This window comes from Lissotriton helveticus, chromosome 9 (assembly GCF_964261635.1).
Source record: "Lissotriton helveticus chromosome 9, aLisHel1.1, whole genome shotgun sequence".
Lineage (NCBI taxonomy): Eukaryota > Metazoa > Chordata > Amphibia > Caudata > Salamandridae > Lissotriton > Lissotriton helveticus.
The window spans coordinates 955,075,617-955,097,458 of NC_136070.1; the positions used below are offsets into that span (position 1 = coordinate 955,075,617).

The window sequence follows — 21,842 nt, forward strand, 5'->3', positions numbered from 1 at the left end:
AAATGGTGTTAAAAATAGTACACAAAATGTTACACAAATTCTTGTTCGAGTACCAGCTCCCGAAACACGAATAATTAGTGGTTAGCAGGACAAAGCTAAAATACAGACATTTTTATAAGAAAACTGGGAGTCACAAGAATATATTGAGTATGTTGGCATATATACAGGAACATCTGCTTGCCAAATGTACAAGCATGGAAAACAAAAGGTCTAAAAATAGTTACGTGAATCACTCACACTACACGCCCAGTCTGTGCCCGAGTTCACGAGCAATGCCCATCACTCTAGAAGTGGGCGAAGCATAGATGATCGCACAGGGTAGGAAAATAAATATTCTTAGGCGAATAACGTATTGGTTAAAGTAAACAAACTAAAGCCTAAAATGCGTTTTTAACTTTCTCACCCCAAAAATGTCAACTGAGCCTGTAAATATGATCTACCACACTAATGAGGTCGTTTTGGCAGTCCCCTTGGTGGAATCCAATCTGTATATCTGTGCGCGTGTCATAAGCGTAAGATACCGTTTAAGTTTTGTTTTTCCAACAGCACCAATTCATATGCTGGCATAAACATTTTACCCCCAACAGCACCAATTCATATGCTGGCATAAACATTTTACGCCTCTATCTGCGATTCACACTGCAAACTTAAAAGTTTATTTGGCGAGCGCAGAAAGAGGGACAAAGAAAAATCATCTCGGCCCCTTCCGCGTGACACATCATTACTCCTTTTCTTTCCAATATGCTGCCTACACTGAACACAAATAGTAACACGGAACTTTATACCCAGGGCCTGTCAGAGCCCCGCCCTGACTAGCCTCCATTGGGTAAGGAGACATAATTACTCAATACCTTAACGCCCCTTTCGAAATATTACAGCTCCAAGTATTTTGAAACGGTGGCAAAAGAAATTAATAACTAGGCTCTGCGTGACGGAGTTATGTTTGCCCCCACCCAAACAACACACACAACTCTCCGCCTTTCATACTGTTTGATATTACCAATTCCAGCTGGCAAACACCTGTGAGGACTCGGCCGACCGCTAGGGTAGTTGTCATGGAAGTAGGACATTCGTTTTCTTTCCCGACCTGCGGCCATGTTGGTATAGCGACCTGTCATTGAATCAACCCTCGTGCAAAATATAATGTTTAGTCATCAAGAACGAATGAGGTTACTGCGCATCACAAATACCGCAAAAAAAAATACGGCCAGATAAAGGCAAAAAGGATACATTGTATTTACATTGATACTATAAAACGCTTCTTGAAGGTCTTTTCTAATATTCAGTTAGCCCACACTTTGAGAAGAATGTCTCGCGCTTTCCTTTTAGAGCGTATTTGTTCGCGCCGCCACTTTTAATCTGGATTACTCATTGAATGTATCCCCTACCTTCTATTTGACCCTCTGCCAAAGCCTGGTTACGGCCAGGCTCAGCGTGTTCAGACATGACGTCACTAAATCATTCAATGTGGGCATGTTTTGCCTGACTATACCATGGACTCACATTGGCGACGCACACACGCTACTTAGAGCGTAAAAACATTCCAGGGGCGCGCGCGTCAATCTGACTCACCATCCATCCAGCCAGCGCCTAGTTGGACCGAGAGGGAGGGGGTATGCGCGTGCGCTGCCTCTTGCACTATTTTTTTTTTCCTCTCAAGTGCGCGCGCCTTTCTCCCTGACACTAGTTAGTCAACGGCGGCGTCTGCGCTTGGCTGTCAGGTAACGAGACCAGACCCAGACAAGATATCCCGAAGATACATCCACACCCCCTTTAGGTAAGTTGTCTGAAGCGCGCCAGGCCCCTACATTGAAGTCACGGGGTTCTCCTTCCTGTTTTAAATAAGAAACTGTTTGATTGACACCCTGACTGGTAGCGAACTGACTCCACTCTGTGATGAGCGATGGGAATATGAGACGGCTCCCTTTTGTTTTCATGATCCATTTAATACTCTAGTCTCAAAATATTGTGTTAGGTGAGCATAGCTTTCCTCTGCACTAAAGCTAGATAAACCAGACAGCCCTCCCTCCGCCCTCTGACTGGCAGACTGTCACCCAGCTCAATGATCTGAGGTCCTTAGCCTGACCGCCCTGGGCTAAAGTGGGAGCACACTCCGCCTCTTACGTTTAATAGGTAGTTAGTTTGTCTATTCGTGAAGCCAATCTCTCACATCCCCTTCTGAACGTACACCGAAGTGAGTAGTTGTAGCCCCCCCACCCTATGTGGTAACATAAGCAGGAACTGCCCATCAAGAGTTGCTGCCCGTACCCCCTTTGAGCTAAGGCTGCTTTGATTCCTCATCCCACACAAGAAGTGTTACACATAGTCAGTTCCACAGGTCATTTGCGCGAGAAGTACGGACTTAAACATACTTTACTATCTGTCCACCAAAGTAAGGTCGGAAGTGAAGCCGGTCCTCAGAGCAGTTCGACCCCACCCCATATTGAAGTAGGAAATACCATGTGCTGCTCCTCCCACAGCCAAACTGCACGGATCCTCATTTCATTATTGCACTGCTGTACACAGGACTGTCATCTTCTCCGATGATCTAGTCCACGGTATGCTTGTTTTAATTTCTCAACACAGTGCATGTTGTGACACCGACCGTAGCAACCGGTGGGTGTTAGGGAAATGGCAGTCCAAATGAGAAATGTTTTGTCGTCGGGCGGAAATGTCTTATTCTGAAATAATTGGCCACACCTAGGAGGGTGGGTGTAATAACCCTCTGGGGAAAAATATATATATCTTACTCTTCTCGGTTAGCCCATTATAACGTGTTTTTTATACATACACTTATTATATTAATCTGACCCAAACACTGCCTCCATTTTCCATGATTGATACCCTAGTTTACCCACAGCCTAAAGAGGAAGTCCACAGTGCTAACGTGCTACAGAAATGCCATTTCAATTGCTGGAGAACAGCGTTGCTTATCAATGTATCTTGCTAGTTATCGTGTACACCTATGTGAATCTTATATTTAGGTGCAGTACTCCTTTCCAACCCCACGCATTTCATTTTGCGTGTATCATAGGTGATTGATTACTTGTATGTGGGTATTTTTGTAGCCTGTTGACTGTTCTTTTTTGGGTTTTATTAAATTGATTGTCATCGAGTAGATTTTCAGTTTAAGTAGACGAGTACTAGCCAGCCACCTATGATGATAACGCTGGATGCCCCAATCCTGCGCTGGTGACAACCCCGTTTCACGTTTGACAGCAGCGGAGCCCAGCATCAAAGGATGCGCTATTTTAGACCACTCCTTTTATCGGATGACTGCAGCGGGTAACGCATTAAATAGTGGTCTACTCTCTGTTCGGTATCAACGTTTGATTGAAGCTTTAGAGTTTACTAATAGAATAATCTAAACAACCCCCACGTGATTTACTGTCACCCTCCCCCCACCGATCCAGAACATCTCATATTAACACCCACCTCTATTTTTCAAGAGTACAATCTGCCATTGTCGAAAATAGTACCGTGATTGGTGATACGCCCACTATGATGCTATGGGCTTTGCAGGCAGGGGATACTAGAGACAGCCAAAATGCGTAGGGCAGGACTGCAGCTATTTCCAATACTGTACAACTGGCACAGTCGATAACAGACCACTTTAGCTGTATGAAATACCTCATGTTACAACTTAAAAAAGACAATAAGAGTATTTACGGAGCCAAAGTGGGCTTTGGGTCCACCCCTTCAGCCACTGCCTTCCCTGTGTTGTTTCGTGCTTAGCTATTTTTCCGATGGATTGTCCATCAAGGCCACGGCGTTTTACAGATTTACACTATCCTCCTATTTTTGTTCACAGTTAGTGTTGGTGATGGGACTTCATGTAGTATTTTTGTAGACTGCAGATTTGACCTATTACTTGTAATTAAGACACATAGCGTATCCTGTGACATATTTACTTTGCAGACACAAAAACAGTTTAATTGTTATTTTTGTGTTCGTTTAAACCTGCATTCCGTTTGGACCATTCAGCCTGTAGTAAAGATACAGTGCTATTGACTAATTGCCCTTGTGTGATTCACTTTGCTGTCATGATAACTTGTCAGATTTAGATTTTGTTTGTTCAGAGAAAAGACTTACACACACATTCTTTAAGATGCAACGAAAGTACTGGCCATTTGTCAAAAGCACCTTTTATGCACCATTTTGCTTTGTATAACTTTTAAGATCACTACTTTGAAGGCAAACATAATCTTTCTGACTCCTTTTCATAAAACTCTTCTTTTGAGGGTGCATCTTAACTCTGCTACTACAGTCTGTTCTGCAAAGGAGCTCTACTCCCAGCTTTCATGGTTTTGTAGCCGAAGATGTTGCTTCATTCTGCGAATTTCTTTATCGTATAACTGGGGTGACTCATATGGCTGCCTGTTACCAACCACTTATCCTAACAAACAGTAATATAAATATGCTTGTTTGCATATTTGTCTCACTGCCAGTAAGATTGTATGAAGTTAAGTGCTCACAAACCTACCAAAGGTGTATATGGCGACAGTCCATTAAATATATCAGTGGGATGGGGTCAAACACAGTCATTTAGAGGTGTTGATGGCATATCATTTGGCTGACAACCTGCATCGTGACAGTATGATTATTCAGTTATTTGTATTATATTCAGCATGATGTGAAGTAAATCTTATGATGATTCATAACCTGGGTAAGTTAAAGGAGCTCTTTCATCTACCTTAAGCTGTGACTTATTTTTGTAGTATGCACTGTCTCTGTTAAACCATCAGAGACTATCTTTGTTACCTGATCAGACTAAGTTAAAGAAATGTGAACATGAGAACGAGTCTGGTACTGCCCATGTGAAGTTAAATAGGGGCATAACTAAACACCATTTTGTTAGACCTGGCACCTTGGCGTGAGTTTCCCTTCCACTTTTTGCTGTTGTGCCTCCAATGTTTTGATGGTGTCTGCTACTCAGGGCACTGCGCCACGGCCAACCCGTGCCGCAGTGCAAGTGCTCCCTACTGTAAAGTGTACATATGATTGATGTCCATGATTGGTTCATTGGATTTACTGTTAGTCCCTAGTAAAGTGCACCAGGAGTGCCAGGGCTTGTGAATGCCAAATACTGCTAGTGGGCCTGCAGCGCTGGTTGCGCCACCCACAGAAGCAGCCTTAAAATGTGTCTAGGGTCTGCCATTGCAGAACCTGCGTGCAGTCTGGTACTGTCACCCTGGCTGGGCAAGTGCACACACTTGCCAGCCCCTAAACCTTCCCTTGACCTTCATATTAGTCACCCCTATGGTAGGCCAGAGGGCAGGGTGCATTGTAAGTGTAAGGTAGAACATGCCCTGATGTGTGTGGCATGTTCTAATAGTGAATTACTGCCAAATTCGTCTTTCACTATTGTAAGGCTACCTGTTCCCTTCTAGGCCAGATGAGCTGCTGGAATTATTACACTCTATAATCCCAGCAGGCTCAGGGAACATGGTAGAAATTCGTGTTTAGTATGCCTGAACTCAGAATAATGAAATACTTCTTTTGGTAAAGTTTATTTTAATATCCTGTGTTTGCAAATGCTACTTTTAGAAAGTTAGCATTTGCTTGCCTAACCATTTCAGCCCGCCTCTGCTTGGATGTGGATCTGACTGTCTGGTGTGTGTGAGTGACAGGGCTGGGAGTTGACAGGTAGTGATTAGCAGGAGGACCCCTTAATGGGTGGTGGGAGTTTCCCCTGAATGATGCATCAGGCTGTGCCCCTGCCACCACAATGCTGGCTCCGCCCTCCTGGGGAGCGACTGATGACTCAGCCTGCACCTGGCCCAGGAAGGACCGAAGCTTGTAAACAAAGTGCTCAGGCCACTCCTGCCCTCTCAATGCCGGCTCCGCCCCCCTGGGGAGCGGCTGATGTGCCTGCCCTCACACTGAATGCAGAAGTCACAAGTACCCACAACAAGTACTCAGAGACTGGAGCAGTTATGCAGAGGCCCCCCTGGCTTGCTAGAACAAAAGAAACTGGGTATAAAAGTAGGAGCCCTGCTCCTTGTAAATTAGATCCTGTTTGTGCTACAGAAGAAACTCTGCCCGAAGAGAAGGACCTGGAAGGACAAGGAGGAGTGCTGTCTCTGGCCTGTGTCTGGTGCCTTGCTGCCAAAGGAGAGGAAAGAAAAGACTACCAAAGACTTTTGCTTATTTGAACTTTGTGCCAAACTCTGCTGAAAGATCTCCAAGGGCTTGCCTGTGAACTTGCCCCCTGACCAGCGCCCCAGGAACAGTGGGCGCTACCCTTCTGAAGAAAAGCTGCTGCTGGCGTGTGCTGTGTGTCTCTACAGCGCCAAGGAAAGGAGAGTTGAGAGCGCTGTGCCTGCCGCCACGCTCTCTGACAATTTGTGCAGCTGTGCTCCTTCCCCGACCACCGTGACTGTGGCCTGTTCGTGTGCCAGCCGCAAAGTAAGGACCAGCCCCGCGCTGGTTCGAGCACCGTGACTGTCCGCGCTGAGCCGCCCTTGCAACGGAAAGGGAGGACCTGCCCGGTCCAAGCATCGCCGCCTGTGTGACCCCCGAGGTACAGGCTGCCCCGCAAAGACCGGCACTGCCAAGATTGTGCCCCTCGTGACTTGGGCGCTGAGACCCCCTGGCCCCCGCAGCTGGAAGTGACTCGCTGCTGAGCCGTGCCTGAATTGTGCCCCGCGCTCCGTGGAGTGCACCCCCCTCAGCCCCGCCTGCCTGCAGCTTCCCCCTTCAGTGCGAGTGAACCGGACTCCGGAGAATCCTGCCCCGCATCTGCACCGTCAGCCCGGGTGCCCTGTGACCTGCGCTGAGACTCGCAGGCCGCCGCACCCTCCAGGAAGACAACGCGACGTGGGACAGATCCCCGGACAGCCGTCCGCTCCAAGACCTACAAGAAAACCAAGGTACTGTGTTCTTTGCCCTTGCGGTGCGAGCATCCTACGTCCTGAGCTCGCACCGCGCTGCCTGCTTCCCAGCGTGAGCCGCCCCTGAAACCGAGGCTCGCACTGTGCCGGGTCCGCAAGGCCCACGCGGGAAGCGTGAGCTTTAGCCGGCCGGGCCCGTTCTCCTCTCTGAAGCGAGCGGAGACAGCGGAACGCGCATTGAGGCGCTACAAGACACTGAACCTTGCTGGAACCTGGGCAGAAGGCCCAAAAGATTGCTTATGGCTGAGAAAGAACTGTGACATTGATAAAAGAGTAACTGGAACCTGCTTTTAAAAAGTAACCAAGACTGTATTTACAAGCCTGCTTGAGATTTATATAAAGAGATATACTTTTACAAATACAGTTTGGTGTCATTGTGTGGTGGGTTGGTTGTGATGGTATGATCTTGCAAATGTTTAACCCTACATGCCCCAGAGATTAGCCTAAGACTGCTTAAGCCACACTACCTAGAGGGTAAGCAGAGGTTGTCTTGAAGGTAACCCTCAGCCCTGACGAGGAAGAGAGAGGCCCTGCTTGTCGCCAGTGTTGCACTGCGCCAACCAGAGACTCCCCCTTCCTACATTGGACGCAGCGGTGAGGATTCGCGAATTTACATTTGCAGTGTTTTACCTTAGCTACTGACCATTGCATAGTGATTACAGTCCAGTAACTTAGCCACAGACTTTTTGATTTTTTGATTTTGCTAAAAGAAGAAGATCCCTAGTGTTGCAAACATGCCTGGCACAAACAGCATTGATGGAGGAGAGTCCATAGCCTCTAGTGCGCAGGGGCTAGAATGGGATGCATCAAAGCTGGATGACTACACAAAGAAGCAGTTGAGTTATTTTTGCAGGAAACTCAAGGTTCCACACGCAGGATGCAGAAACAAACCTGAGTTCTACAAGGCCATGAGAGCCTGGATTGAATCTAGGAAGGCCCCTGAGGATCAGAATGCACCTGTGGATCCTGTGGGTCTGGAAAAACCAGACAGCGTTCTTAGCTTTGGCAGAGGCCTGTCGCCAGAGGAGCTGGCAGACAGACAGGCAACCAGGGATCATGAGATCAAGATGGCAGAATTGAATTTGAAGGGCCAAATGGAGCTTGAAAGCAAAAAGATGGCTCTGGAAGAAAGAAAACTCCAGTTTGAGTATGATATGAAAATGAGGGAGATGAGTCTAAAAGAGAAAGCCTTGGATCATCCTCCCTCTGGTGGCAGCACAACGCCGGTGCAGGTAGAGTCAAGAGTGCACATCCCCAAAGATGTAGTTAAAGAGTTCTTTAAGGGGGATGACATAGGACAGTGGTTTAGGGCATATGAGGTAGCCATGCTTTCCCACCGGGTCCCTGAGAAGGATTGGGGAGCGGGGTTATGGGGAAGGTTCCTTAGCGAAGGAAGGGACACCCTGCTAGATTTGCCCACTGAAGACCAGAGATCCTATCCCCATATGAAAGAAGCTTTAATGACCAGGTATGGGCTTACCCCTGAAATGTATAGGCAGAAGTTTAGGGGGTGTAATAAGCGGCCTGGGAATACGTATGTGGAGTTTGTGACTTTTTTTTGCAGAGCACTGGATGGTTGGGTGAAGGGTAACAAAGTGAATGATTTTCAGGGTCTCTTTGATTTAATTGCATGGGAGCACTTGTCTGATCAATGTTTTCCTGAGTTACGCCAGCACCTGATTGATAGCAAGTTGTCCAACCCGAGGAAACTTGCTGAGGAGGCGGACCGCTGGCTCAGCACCAGGGTCCACAAGGGTCCAGTGGGAGACTCCGCCAAGGGTGGGCAGGGTCCCCAGCAGAAGAGTGGGGGGGACAAGGGAAAACAGAAAGGGTTCCAAAAAGGCCCCCAAAGTAATCCCCAAGGGGACCAGCAGAAAGGTTCTCAGCCTCCCCCACCCCCTAAGCAGAATGGGGCCCCGACAGGTCGACCTGTTCCGAAGGGGCCCTTCAATTGTTACAAATGTGGTGACCCGGGGCACATAGCCAGTGACCCCAAGTGTCGCCTGTTTGGAAAACCAGCACCCACTGGTGCTCCGCCCCGACAAGTGACCAGTGTTCACTTAGGAGAAGAAGTGATGGTCCCGGGGGGTGGAGATCCTGTTCAGATGACCCTAGTCTCACTAGGAGACAGTGAGATGGTCCCTACAAGCTACCTGCCCTCTAACACTAAAAAATATGGGCAGGTGGTTACCATCAATGGTAAGAAAGCTGAGGCTCTTAGAGACACAGGAGCCAGTGTGACTGCAGTGAGGCATCACCTGGTGTCTCAGGAGCAGGTTGTACCCCATGCCTACTGTAGGGTTGTCAACGCTGACAATTCAGAGAGTCAGTGTCCGATGGCTCAAGTTCCCTTCGAGTGGGGGGGGGTCTCTGGTACTCTGCAGGTCTGTGTGAGGAAAGCCATGCCTGTTGACTGTTTGCTAGGGAATGACTTGGAGGACTCCCCTTGGGAAAAGGTGGAGAAAACGACTCACCTGAAGATGGTGGGTCTACCTGACTGGGCGTGCGTGACCACCCGGTCAATGGCAGCCAGTAGGGGTGATCAAGAGGTCCTGGGGCCTGACGGAGAGGCCCAGGAACCGGCCTTAGGGAGAAGGCGCAGGGTGCGCGGGAAACCGGCCCCTGAAGTTCCCACGGTCCAGGAGGAAGCAGACCTTGAGGGGGATGCCCTGGAGCCTACTGGGGAACAGATTGCCGAACTGGGGGACCTGCCTGAGCTGACCCATTGGCAGCAAGAAGGAGGCCCCTCCAGGGAGGAATTCTGCAGGGAGCAGAAAGAATGCCCTTCTCTCGTGGGTATGCGGCAGCAGGCTGCAGACCAGGCCAATGGTGTTCAGGCCAAAACACATTATGTGTACTGGGAGAATGACCTCCTGTACTCAGAGCCTAAGGCTGCTGAACCTGGGTCAGCCCGTGTGCTGGTGGTACCCCAGAAGTTCAGAGCCTTCCTACTGGGACTGGCTCATGATGTGCCTTTGGCAGGACATTTGGGGATGGACAAGACCTATGACAGGCTTGTCACCCACTTCTACTGGCCCCAAATGCACAAGAGCTCAGATGCTCATTGTAGGACCTGTCCAACTTGCCAGGCAAGTGGGAAGAGCGGAGGGAAGAACAAGGCTCCCCTCCAACCCTTCCCTGTGGTCAGTACGCCATTCCAACGAGTGGGTATTGATATTGTTGGGCCTCTGGACCCCAAGACAGCCATGGGCAACAGGTTCATCCTGGTCTTGGTGGATCATGCCACCCGGTACCCTGAAGCCATCCCTCTGAGGACAGTGACGGCCCCCGTGGTGGGGCGTGCACTAATGGGAATTTTCTCCAGAGTGGGGTTCCCTCTAGAGGTGGTGAGCGACAGGGGGACCAACTTTATATCCAAGTATATGAAGTCCCTTTGGCAAGAGTGTGGTGTAACCTACAAGTTCACCACACCTTACCATCCCCAAGGAAATGGGTTGGTTGAAAGATTCAACCGAACCCTGAAGGGCATGATCATGGGCCTGGAAGGTCCAATGAGGCGTAAGTGGGACGTCCTCTTACCATGCCTGCTCTTTGCATACCGCGAGGTGCCACAGAAGTCTCTAGGGTTCAGCCCCTTTGAGCTGCTGTATGGCCACCCCGTGAGAGGACCACTGAGTTTGGTAAAGGAAGGCTGGGAGCAATCTCCCAGGAAACCTCCCCAGAATGTATATAGCTACATGCTGGCCTTCAGAAACCAAACCAGGCGCTTCAGACAACTTGCTGAGGCAAATCTGGAAGCTAGCCAGGAGGAGATGAAGCGGTGGTACGACCAGAATGCCACTCTGGTAGAGCTTCAGCCTGGACAGGAGGTGTATGTCTTGGCCCCAGTGGAACCCTGTGCACTTCAGGATAAGTGGACAGGCCCATTTGAGGTTGTGGAGCGCAAGAGCTCAGTGACATACTTGGTGGACATGAAGACGCCCAGGAATCCTTTAAGGGTCTTACATGTCAACCGCCTCAAGCCCCACTTGAAAAGGTCCGAAGTGGGCATGCTGTTGGCCACTGATGATGGAATGGAAGAGGAGTCTGAGCCTCTTCCTGACCTCTTAGTGGCCTGTGAGAAAGATGGGTCAGTGGATGGAGTTAACCTCTCACCCACCCTGACCCCTGAGCAACAGGAAGACTGCCGCCAGTTGCTGGGGCAGTTTCCAGACCTGTTCTCCCTGGTTCCTAGTGTCACAGATTGGTGCGTCCATGATGTGGACACAGGAGACAGCTTACCTGTGAAGCATAAGGCTTACAGGGTAACTGACAGGGTCCGGGCCTGCATCAAGGAGGAGGTCTCCAAGATGCTTGCTCTTAGGGTGGTTGAGTCTTCCAGCAGTCCTTGGTCCAGCCCCGTGGTCTTGGTCCCAAAGGCTGCTGCGCCGGGAGCCACACCTGAACTCCGGTTCTGTGTGGACTACAGAGGACTCAATTCAGTCACCAAGACTGACGCGCACCCTATCCCCAGAGCTGATGAGCTCATTGATCGGCTAGGGGCTGCCCGGTTCCTCAGCACGTTTGATTTAACGTCTGGGTACTGGCAGATCGCCTTGACCGATGGGGCAAAGGAGAGGTCAGCATTCTCCACACCAGATGGGCATTTCCAGTTCCGGGTTATGCCATTTGGGATGAAGAATGCCCCTGCCACCTTTCAGAGGTTGGTCAACCAGGTGTTGGTCGGGCTGGATGAGTTCAGTGCCGCCTACCTGGATGACATCGCAGTGTTCAGTGGCACCTGGCCAGAACACCTGCGGCACCTCTGGGAAGTGTTGATGGCGCTGCGCAAGGCAGGCCTCACAATCAAGGCAAGCAAGTGCCAGATTGGGCAGGGTTCAGTGGTGTACTTGGGACACCAAGTGGGGAGTGGCAAGGTGGAACCCTTGCAACCCAAAATTGAGACCATCCTGGCTTGGGAACCCCCCAAGACCCAGACTGCAGTGAGAGCCTTCCTGGGGCTCACTGGGTATTACAGGAGGTTTGTCAAGGGCTATGGCACTATTGTGACCCCCTTGACAGAACTGACTTCTAAGAAGCAGCCCAGGAATGTGATTTGGACTGACACCTGTCAGAAGGCTTTTGACACCCTGAAGACTGCCATGTGCACGGCGCCCGTGCTCCTGGCTCCTGATTTCTCCAAGGAATTCATAGTGCAAACAGACGCTTCAGAGCATGGTGTAGGGGCTGTTCTCTCACAGATGACTGAGGAGGGCTGGGACCAACCCGTAGCCTTCATCAGTAGGAGGTTACTTCCACGGGAAAGTAGGTGGAGTGCAATAGAGCGAGAAGCATTTGCTGTGGTCTGGGCGCTGAAGAAGCTAAGACCCTACTTGTTTGGGTCTCACTTCCGGGTTCAGACGGACCACAGGCCCCTCAGATGGTTGATGCAAATGAGGGGTGAGAACCCAAAACTGTTGAGGTGGTCCATCTCCCTACAGGGTATGGACTTCACGGTGGAACACCGCCCTGGCACAGATCACGCCAACGCTGATGGTCTGTCCAGATTTTTCCGCCTTAGTGATGAGGAACTCCCTGGGGAAGGGTAGTTCTCCCCACATTTCAGCTGGAGGGGACACGTGTTAGACCTGGCACCTTGGCGTGAGTTTCCCTTCCACTTTTTGCTGTTGTGCCTCCAATGTTTTGATGGTGTCTGCTACTCAGGGCACTGCGCCACGGCCAACCCGTGCCGCAGTGCAAGTGCTCCCTACTGTAAAGTGTACATATGATTGATGTCCATGATTGGTTCATTGGATTTACTGTTAGTCCCTAGTAAAGTGCACCAGGAGTGCCAGGGCTTGTGAATGCCAAATACTGCTAGTGGGCCTGCAGCGCTGGTTGCGCCACCCACAGAAGCAGCCTTAAAATGTGTCTAGGGTCTGCCATTGCAGAACCTGCGTGCAGTCTGGTACTGTCACCCTGGCTGGGCAAGTGCACACACTTGCCAGCCCCTAAACCTTCCCTTGACCTTCATATTAGTCACCCCTATGGTAGGCCAGAGGGCAGGGTGCATTGTAAGTGTAAGGTAGAACATGCCCTGATGTGTGTGGCATGTTCTAATAGTGAATTACTGCCAAATTCGTCTTTCACTATTGTAAGGCTACCTGTTCCCTTCTAGGCCAGATGAGCTGCTGGAATTATTACACTCTATAATCCCAGCAGGCTCAGGGAACATGGTAGAAATTCGTGTTTAGTATGCCTGAACTCAGAATAATGAAATACTTCTTTTGGTAAAGTTTATTTTAATATCCTGTGTTTGCAAATGCTACTTTTAGAAAGTTAGCATTTGCTTGCCTAACCATTTCAGCCCGCCTCTGCTTGGATGTGGATCTGACTGTCTGGTGTGTGTGAGTGACAGGGCTGGGAGTTGACAGGTAGTGATTAGCAGGAGGACCCCTTAATGGGTGGTGGGAGTTTCCCCTGAATGATGCATCAGGCTGTGCCCCTGCCACCACAATGCTGGCTCCGCCCTCCTGGGGAGCGACTGATGACTCAGCCTGCACCTGGCCCAGGAAGGACCGAAGCTTGTAAACAAAGTGCTCAGGCCACTCCTGCCCTCTCAATGCCGGCTCCGCCCCCCTGGGGAGCGGCTGATGTGCCTGCCCTCACACTGAATGCAGAAGTCACAAGTACCCACAACAAGTACTCAGAGACTGGAGCAGTTATGCAGAGGCCCCCCTGGCTTGCTAGAACAAAAGAAACTGGGTATAAAAGTAGGAGCCCTGCTCCTTGTAAATTAGATCCTGTTTGTGCTACAGAAGAAACTCTGCCCGAAGAGAAGGACCTGGAAGGACAAGGAGGAGTGCTGTCTCTGGCCTGTGTCTGGTGCCTTGCTGCCAAAGGAGAGGAAAGAAAAGACTACCAAAGACTTTTGCTTATTTGAACTTTGTGCCAAACTCTGCTGAAAGATCTCCAAGGGCTTGCCTGTGAACTTGCCCCCTGACCAGCGCCCCAGGAACAGTGGGCGCTACCCTTCTGAAGAAAAGCTGCTGCTGGCATGTGCTGTGTGTCTCTACAGCGCCAAGGAAAGGAGAGTTGAGAGCGCTGTGCCTGCCGCCACGCTCTCTGACAATTTGTGCAGCTGTGCTCCTTCCCCGACCACCGTGACTGTGGCCTGTTCGTGTGCCAGCCGCAAAGTAAGGACCAGCCCCGCGCTGGTTCGAGCACCGTGACTGTCCGCGCTGAGCCGCCCTTGCAACGGAAAGGGAGGACCTGCCCGGTCCAAGCATCGCCGCCTGTGTGACCCCCGAGGTACAGGCTGCCCCGCAAAGACCGGCACTGCCAAGATTGTGCCCCTCGTGACTTGGGCGCTGAGACCCCCTGGCCCCCGCAGCTGGAAGTGACTCGCTGCTGAGCCGTGCCTGAATTGTGCCCCGCGCTCCGTGGAGTGCACCCCCCTCAGCCCCGCCTGCCTGCAGCTTCCCCCTTCAGTGCGAGTGAACCGGACTCCGGAGAATCCTGCCCCGCATCTGCACCGTCAGCCCGGGTGCCCTGTGACCTGCGCTGAGACTCGCAGGCCGCCGCACCCTCCAGGAAGACAACGCGACGTGGGACAGATCCCCGGACAGCCGTCCGCTCCAAGACCTACAAGAAAACCAAGGTACTGTGTTCTTTGCCCTTGCGGTGCGAGCATCCTACGTCCTGAGCTCGCACCGCGCTGCCTGCTTCCCAGCGTGAGCCGCCCCTGAAACCGAGGCTCGCACTGTGCCGGGTCCGCAAGGCCCACGCGGGAAGCGTGAGCTTTAGCCGGCCGGGCCCGTTCTCCTCTCTGAAGCGAGCGGAGACAGCGGAACGCGCATTGAGGCGCTACAAGACACTGAACCTTGCTGGAACCTGGGCAGAAGGCCCAAAAGATTGCTTATGGCTGAGAAAGAACTGTGACATTGATAAAAGAGTAACTGGAACCTGCTTTTAAAAAGTAACCAAGACTGTATTTACAAGCCTGCTTGAGATTTATATAAAGAGATATACTTTTACAAATACAGTTTGGTGTCATTGTGTGGTGGGTTGGTTGTGATGGTATGATCTTGCAAATGTTTAACCCTACATGCCCCAGAGATTAGCCTAAGACTGCTTAAGCCACACTACCTAGAGGGTAAGCAGAGGTTGTCTTGAAGGTAACCCTCAGCCCTGACGAGGAAGAGAGAGGCCCTGCTTGTCGCCAGTGTTGCACTGCGCCAACCAGAGACTCCCCCTTCCTACACATTTATTAAAAGAAAAAAAATTAACGAGTGCAATACCACCTAGGGCTACTCAGAAGAGGAGAACTCCCGACATCTATTCCACTCTAGTTGGAGGTCCTCTGAACTCGAGTAGATTCTAGTTAAGTCAGTAATAGTACCACAGAAAGATGGCATAGGAATAACATCTCTGAACATAAGGGTATGTATATCCTAGTTTTACATTGTGAACCGGCTGTATTGCAGTGTGATAATTCAACCACTCTGGGTTTGAAGGCATGATTAAAGAGACAGGAGTGCTATTGGTGGTAAGCCATTCGTGCATAGAAAGCTGGCACTGCTGTTGAATGCTGCATTTACCATGCTGTGTGAAGGAAGCGCCTATGCTGTGTATGTTGTGTGTGTTAGGCAGGCTCTCACTGCTACTTGTGCTGTTGACTGCCTGGTTTGGGCTGGACGTGTGAAGAAACGCATCATTTTACTTGTGCTGTACTTGTGTGTGGCTTGCACTGGTACTGGGCAGACTACATAGTCTAAGCTTCACATGCTCTCTATGTTGGATATTGGGATGAACTCACTGCAGTTGGAGAGGGAATGAGGGCACACCAAGTTGGGCTGGACATTCCCCTACTCCCTGTCGAAAAGTGTTGGGCAATATTACAAGGGTAATGCACTTGATCCTTGGTTGTTGAGTCTATACTGATCATTTCAGGACTTTAAAATTGTTTCACGAACCATGGTGGAGTTGAAGCGGATCACAAACTGAAGATGGATAGCGATTTTAATCACATGTGCTTCATGAAGTGTTACCCGATTCATAAATCTCATACCTCAAACCAGACACCATATTCCCAAACTGGCAACCCAGTTCACAAATCAATGAGAAACCGTGATCAATTGCAATTCAAGAACCATACTTCTGTGTTGCTAAAAAAATTAACAAAATGGTTGCAGAAACAACGAATTTAACTGAAAAACTTTTAAAGCAGTGTTATGATGGAGAAGTAGCAAATACTGAAAAATGATGAAGTGTTTGTGTTATGGTTATTCACTGAAGTATCAAAAAAAGTAATGGATGCATTGCTTGAATTATTCTCAGCCATCTGGTAATTACTTGGGGCCGCATCCCAGTGCATCGTCATTTTGTTCACCATTCCACCTCAGTTTGGACCCAATCTTCTGCAAATCAGTCTTGACCCTTATACAGTGGGAATAGTCCAGCCCGAACTGCAAGCCAGGTCCTACCGGGGCCAGGTCCTACCGGAACGCGAACGGAGACCAGTTTCGCCGTAGTTTGGGCTCATCAGCCAGGTAGAATTTAGTACCACTCACAACCATCAGTGTAATTGGGGGAAAAATTGAACTTGTATGTTATTGTTAGAGTACCCAAGGGGTGTTCTGGTGCAGGAGGAGGGGGGTGGAAGATAGTAAGCAAAAGAAGATGATTGAAACCTAATTGATAAACCCGGTCTTGAGATTCTTCCTGACAAGGCTAACCTCTGGAATACTCTTCAAGGCAAGAGGAAGGTTGCTCCAGAGTTTGGAAGCAGAAAAAAAAGAAGGTTCAACCACCTAGTCAGGCCTTTTTTAAAGACCAGGCCTGTTGCTACTAGAGCGGAGACCGAACTCAATTTATAGGATGGATGATGTAATATAATTGTTTACCTAACGAGTGTTGGACCTGTGTTGTAAGTGGCTTGATGTACAAAGCCAAGGGCTTCACTTTGAGAACACTTTTTTAAACTTTTAGCCAATGAAGGCTGTTAAGATGTGGGAGTGATGGAGGCTAGGGGAGAGAGATTGAAGGTCAGTTTAGCTTTGGAGTATTGGATGAGCTGTAGCCTATAATTCAGGTAGTCCTGGAGACCCAAATAAAGAATTATAATTTTCCAGGCGTGATGCAATAAGGGCATGTATTACGTTTTTTATTATCCGGGGGGAAGTTAAAACATGTATCCCATACCATGTGTTTGGCAAAGGATAAGTCAAAAGGAAACTTAACTTACACGTTTTTGACCTGGTTGGAGAGGCTGGGTAAAGCAGAGTTCAATAGGCCACCAGGCAGAAGTACAAGCCTGTACATGCTTGCAAGAAAGCAGGATTTCCCATGTATAATTGTTAAGCTTGATGCTGTTGTTAGTCATCCAATAAGCAACTGTACTCGGGCAGAGGCAAATCTTAAATGGAGTAAGCTCAGGGTTATCGTAAATACAAGAAAATATTTGGGCGTTATCTGTGTAAAAAAACTAAGTTGAATCCGAAGTAATGGACCGAGGCATCCAGAGGGTAGACTTAGACGTTGAAAAGAGTGGGACTCCTTGATGAGACTTGAAGAATGCCACATGTAGCTTTGAACACCTTGGATTTAAACAGGGGCACATGTTGTGAGATACGTCTGAAAGAAAGGAGCCTAACCTAACCTGCAGAGAGCTTTCTCACAGACGACTAGTTTAAAGAGCCTTAGAATAAGATCCGCGTCGAAGACCATGTCGAAAGTTGCCTGCCAACCAAATGGGAAAAGGGCAGAAGATTTTAGATTATCCCATGTCTTTGCTTTAATATTTCTTAACAGCCGAATCTAAATATTTTGTTCTATGACCAACGTTTTTAGGTGATGTACCCCTGAAACTGAAAAAAAACCAGAACAGCTTCTGAGGCAATTTTATTCTATCTTTTAAAAATATTTCGAACTCATGTTGAAGAGTTCGGGGCACAAGCAAAATACATTTTCAGTAGTTTCCAAGTATATTACAAGGGTTTTTCTGAAAGGAAGCTACAATAATCTGAAATGCAAAAAGCTTTCTTTATCTTTGTAGTGATATTGAAGTAAAATATGGTTGATTCTGTAGAGTGTAAGTTACGCAATATATTTATTGTTCTTGTATGTCAGCAATTTCTCTAGAGCCGTTAGAAAATAATGTATTCCCTGTTTAGTCTCTGCTTTAATTGATTTTTGTTCCTTCAATAATGGAAGATTAAAATTTGCTAAAACATTGGTGATGTTGCATTCCAAAAACACTGTACATGAGTCTTGTCTAGCCAGTTCTTCTTTGATTACTGTTTTCAGAGTTAATCGATGAAGAGTGACATGACAACCCAAAAAGTAACTTATTTGTCAATACAGTGCTTCCTAAACGTTTTAGAATTTCTAGAATGACAAACATTTGCGACCCACCTAGCTTTAATGGTCATGAGGCAGGCAGGTTTTTTTAATGTGACTAAAGCATTGTGTGGTAGCGCACTGTCCTTCACAGACAGCACATTTCCCATTGAAATGGCCTCTAAATGTGCACAGATATACAGTTTTACCGATTTAATAGTCTTATTTCATTCAAATGGTGTGTGGAAATCTTGTTTCAGTGCATATTTATCATTTGTCCATCACCAAGTAAAGTGTCATGATTTAATCGTATTAAAATCTTTGTTTCCATCAACTTCACGGTTACAAAAAATGTGCTTCATTTTTGCTTTCTTCTTTTTGATTTGAGCAATGGGGAAGAAACACAAGAAGCACCGTGCCGAGTGGCGGTCCTACGATGCCGATTACGTGGACAAACCCCTAAAGAAACCATTGAAACTTGTTCTTAAAGTTGGAGGAAGTGAGGTAACTGAGCTTTCTGGTTCTGGGCATGATTCTAGCTATTATGATGACCGGTCAGATCATGAGCAGCGGGAAAGGCACAAAGAAAAAAAGAAAAAAAAGAAGAAGAAATCTGAAAAGGAAAAACATATTGATGACGACGAAAGGAGAAAAAGAAAGGAAGAGAAAAAAAGAAAGCGGGAGAAGGAGCTATGTGACACTGAAGGAGAAAATGAATGTGTTGATCCAGCTTTGAAAATGGAGACTGAAACAATAGATCGGCCAGTGAGAGCATGCAGGACCTATTCAACGGAAAGTGAAAGTACCGTCATACAACGGTTATTGGAACACTTCCTTCGTCAGCTGCAGCGAAAGGACCCTCATGGCTTTTTCGCTTTCCCAGTTACTGATGCCATTGCACCAGGATATTTTGCAATAATAAAACACCCCATGGATTTCAGTACAATGAAGGAAAAGATAGCATTGAGTGAATACAAATCGGTTACTGAATTTAAGGCAGATTTTAAATTGATGTGCGATAACGCTATGACCTACAATATGCCTGAGACTGTGTACTATAAATTGGCTAAACAGCTGCTTCACACAGGATTTAAGATGATGAGCAAAGAACGACTGTTAGCTTTGAAGCGCAGCATGTCATTTATGCAAGAAATGGATTTTTCTCAGCAGGCTGCTATACTAGGTGATGAAGGCATTGTGGTTGAGGAACCTGTCCCTGAAGTCGTAACTGTGCCAGTGGAGCCAACAAAGAAAATGAAAAAGCCAAAAGAAGTTATCAGTCCTATGTTTGAGCCTGAAGGAAATGCATGCAGTTTAACGGACAGCACAGCAGAAGAACATGTCCTAGCATTGGTAGAGCATGCAGCAGATGAAGCACGTGATAAAATCAACCGACATCTACCGAGTTGTAAGATGGGCTACCTAAAAAAAAACGTAGATGGATCTCTACTGTACAGTGTGGTCAATTCGTCAGACCCAGATGCTGAAGAGGAAGAAACCCACCCAGTTGATTTGAGTTCTCTTTCAAACAAATTATTACCTTCCTTCACCACTTTAGGGTTCAAAGATGAACGCAGAAGTAAAGTTACATTTCTCAGTAGTGCAAGTACGGTACTGTCCCTACAGAATAACAGCATTTTTAATGATCTGAAGCCGGATGAAATGGAGCTACTGTATTCTGGATATGGAGATGATACTGGCATTCACTGCGCGTTAAGCCTGATGGAGTTTGTGAAAGATTCTGGAACTTCCACAAAGAAAATGGTGGATGACATGCTTGATCAGATAACAGGGGGTGATCATTCTAAAACGATGTATCAAATAAAACATCGAAGAAACATCCCTGTGAGGCATCCAGACGAAATGAAGGCTGGAGAATCAGCTGGCATTTGCAGCAATTCCGTTTTGAATTTCATGTCAATGAAATCTTACTCGGACATGTCTCTTGATATTTCTATGTTGAATTCATTGGGAAAAGTAAAGAAGGAGCTGGATGAAGATGATAGTCATTTGAATCTAGACGAAACAGCAAAACTATTGCAGGATTTTCACGAGGCTCAGGCTGAAAGAGGGTCAAGGCCCTCATCTAACCTGAGCTCTTTTTCCAATGCGTCTGAAAGTGATCAGCATAATATGGGAAGCCCTTCTCATCTGAGTGTGGGGGAACAACACGAAACTGTGCATGATCCTTATGAATTCATTCAGTCTCCCGACTCTCCAAACCATTAATAAATGTGTGCTTTATGTTGATTGGCTGTTTGTTAGACTAATTTTCTGGTATTGTATGTAATGTGATTCATACTTAGTAAAGTTCACCAACATTTGCAAAGACATTTTTAACAGAAGAGACTCTGAAACCTCATGTGGACTTCTTGTCTATTGTTTGGTTTCACTTTCACTAAAATGCATTAATACTTTCAGTGCGATGTAATCTGTAGTTATTCCATTCCTTAACAAATTAAAAATATGCTTTCCTAGCTTCTGCATGTGTACAGTTAATTTACAGGGATTTACATCGTGTTGTGTGTTACAAAGATTACATCCTCAAGCCTTTCTTTTCACACTGAATGTGCCCTCAGCAAGATTATCACATAATTTACTTTGCTTTCTTTGACTGCTTAATGAGATGAGTTTAACACAAATCAATATGTTAAAAAAACCATAAGCAGTAATTTGTCAGAAGACAAAGCCTGACATTTGACCCCTGTCGTTGAAGCACAGCAAAGGTGACAAGATAAATACAGAATTGATAAGCATCATTGTTTATTGCTTGGACTTTCGTGACCCACTTTAGGAGGCGTTGGATTGATACAAATGGTTGCCTTTCATGTTGTAAATCCTAGATCAAACCTTAGAGGGCTTTGAGGAGTTGCAGTTGATTTTTACTGTGTAGATATTCCCTATGTGGTTTCCAATTTCACTTTTTTCCACTATGACTCCAAAATATGTGTATTGATGTGTGAACATCTTCGTTGAACCAACTACCTAATTAAATTCTTTTACTACCGAACAACATTACCATAGTCTTATTGTCATTGATCTGAAGGTTATTTTTTTTTAATTAAACATATCCAGTGGTGTCAGTTGTTGTTATAAGCCCATCTGTGTAGTGGAACAGATAACTAGGTCCTCTGCATAGGCCACAAAAGGAATCTGAAACTGTGGCCTGTTTAGGGGCATCTCTGTTGCTGGGTTGAACTACAAAAAGGTCAGAAACTTAAATAAAAAAAGCTGCAAAGCTCAGGATATGCCTTGTTTTAAAATGTTATTTGTGCTGCTTTTGGCATCACCCCCTCACATCGAAGAGTTTTACCATGACCTAGTTGTTACTGTACAGTTCAGTGATTCTATGTGGTAATCCTGGATCTTCGCACCAGAGGCCTAACTTGGGGCAAAGTAGACCTCTATCCACCTCATCAAAAGTGGTTGAGAAGTCTTTTGACCGTGCCTTTTGCATAAGGATGGTTAGTACAACAATATTATCACAAAACAGACTCTGTACAGTACTTAGTCTAGAAACCAGATTTAGAGGGGTCCAATAAATTGATATTTCCAGATAGGTGTAGTACCTGCAACTCTCATTTCTTTCTCTCCCCACCCCCTTCCCCCTAAGAATCTTGTCTAGGAGTGGCAGCAAAGAAATAAGCCTGTAGCTGTTGCGAACCATAG

At 47.3% G+C, this 21,842-nt stretch overlaps 2 protein-coding genes across 2 annotated transcripts in view; both read left to right on the top strand.

The window, feature by feature from the left end:
* The first annotated feature begins 1,632 nt into the window (after positions 1-1,632).
* The window catches only part of RHOA (ras homolog family member A), a 154,557-nt gene continuing 134,347 nt past the window's right edge, over positions 1,633-21,842 (top strand). Inside the window, exon 1 of the mRNA XM_078661222.1 lies at positions 1,633-1,777. The gene's annotated coding sequence lies outside the window, so the exon portion shown is untranslated. The remainder of the gene's footprint in view (positions 1,778-21,842) is intronic.
* BRD9 (bromodomain containing 9) lies at positions 1,644-21,188 on the top strand. Its single transcript, XM_078661221.1, has 2 exons — positions 1,644-1,777; positions 18,562-21,188. Exon 2 carries the CDS (start codon positions 18,564-18,566, stop codon positions 20,400-20,402), a length of 1,839 nt encoding a protein of 612 aa, XP_078517347.1. The 5' UTR covers positions 1,644-1,777; positions 18,562-18,563; the 3' UTR covers positions 20,403-21,188.

What these genes read in the sequence shown, in the direction of transcription:
- BRD9 (XM_078661221.1), top strand. Translation starts at nt 18,564, where the DNA reads ATGGGGAAGAAACACAAGAAGCACCGTGCCGAGTGGCGGTCCTACGAT.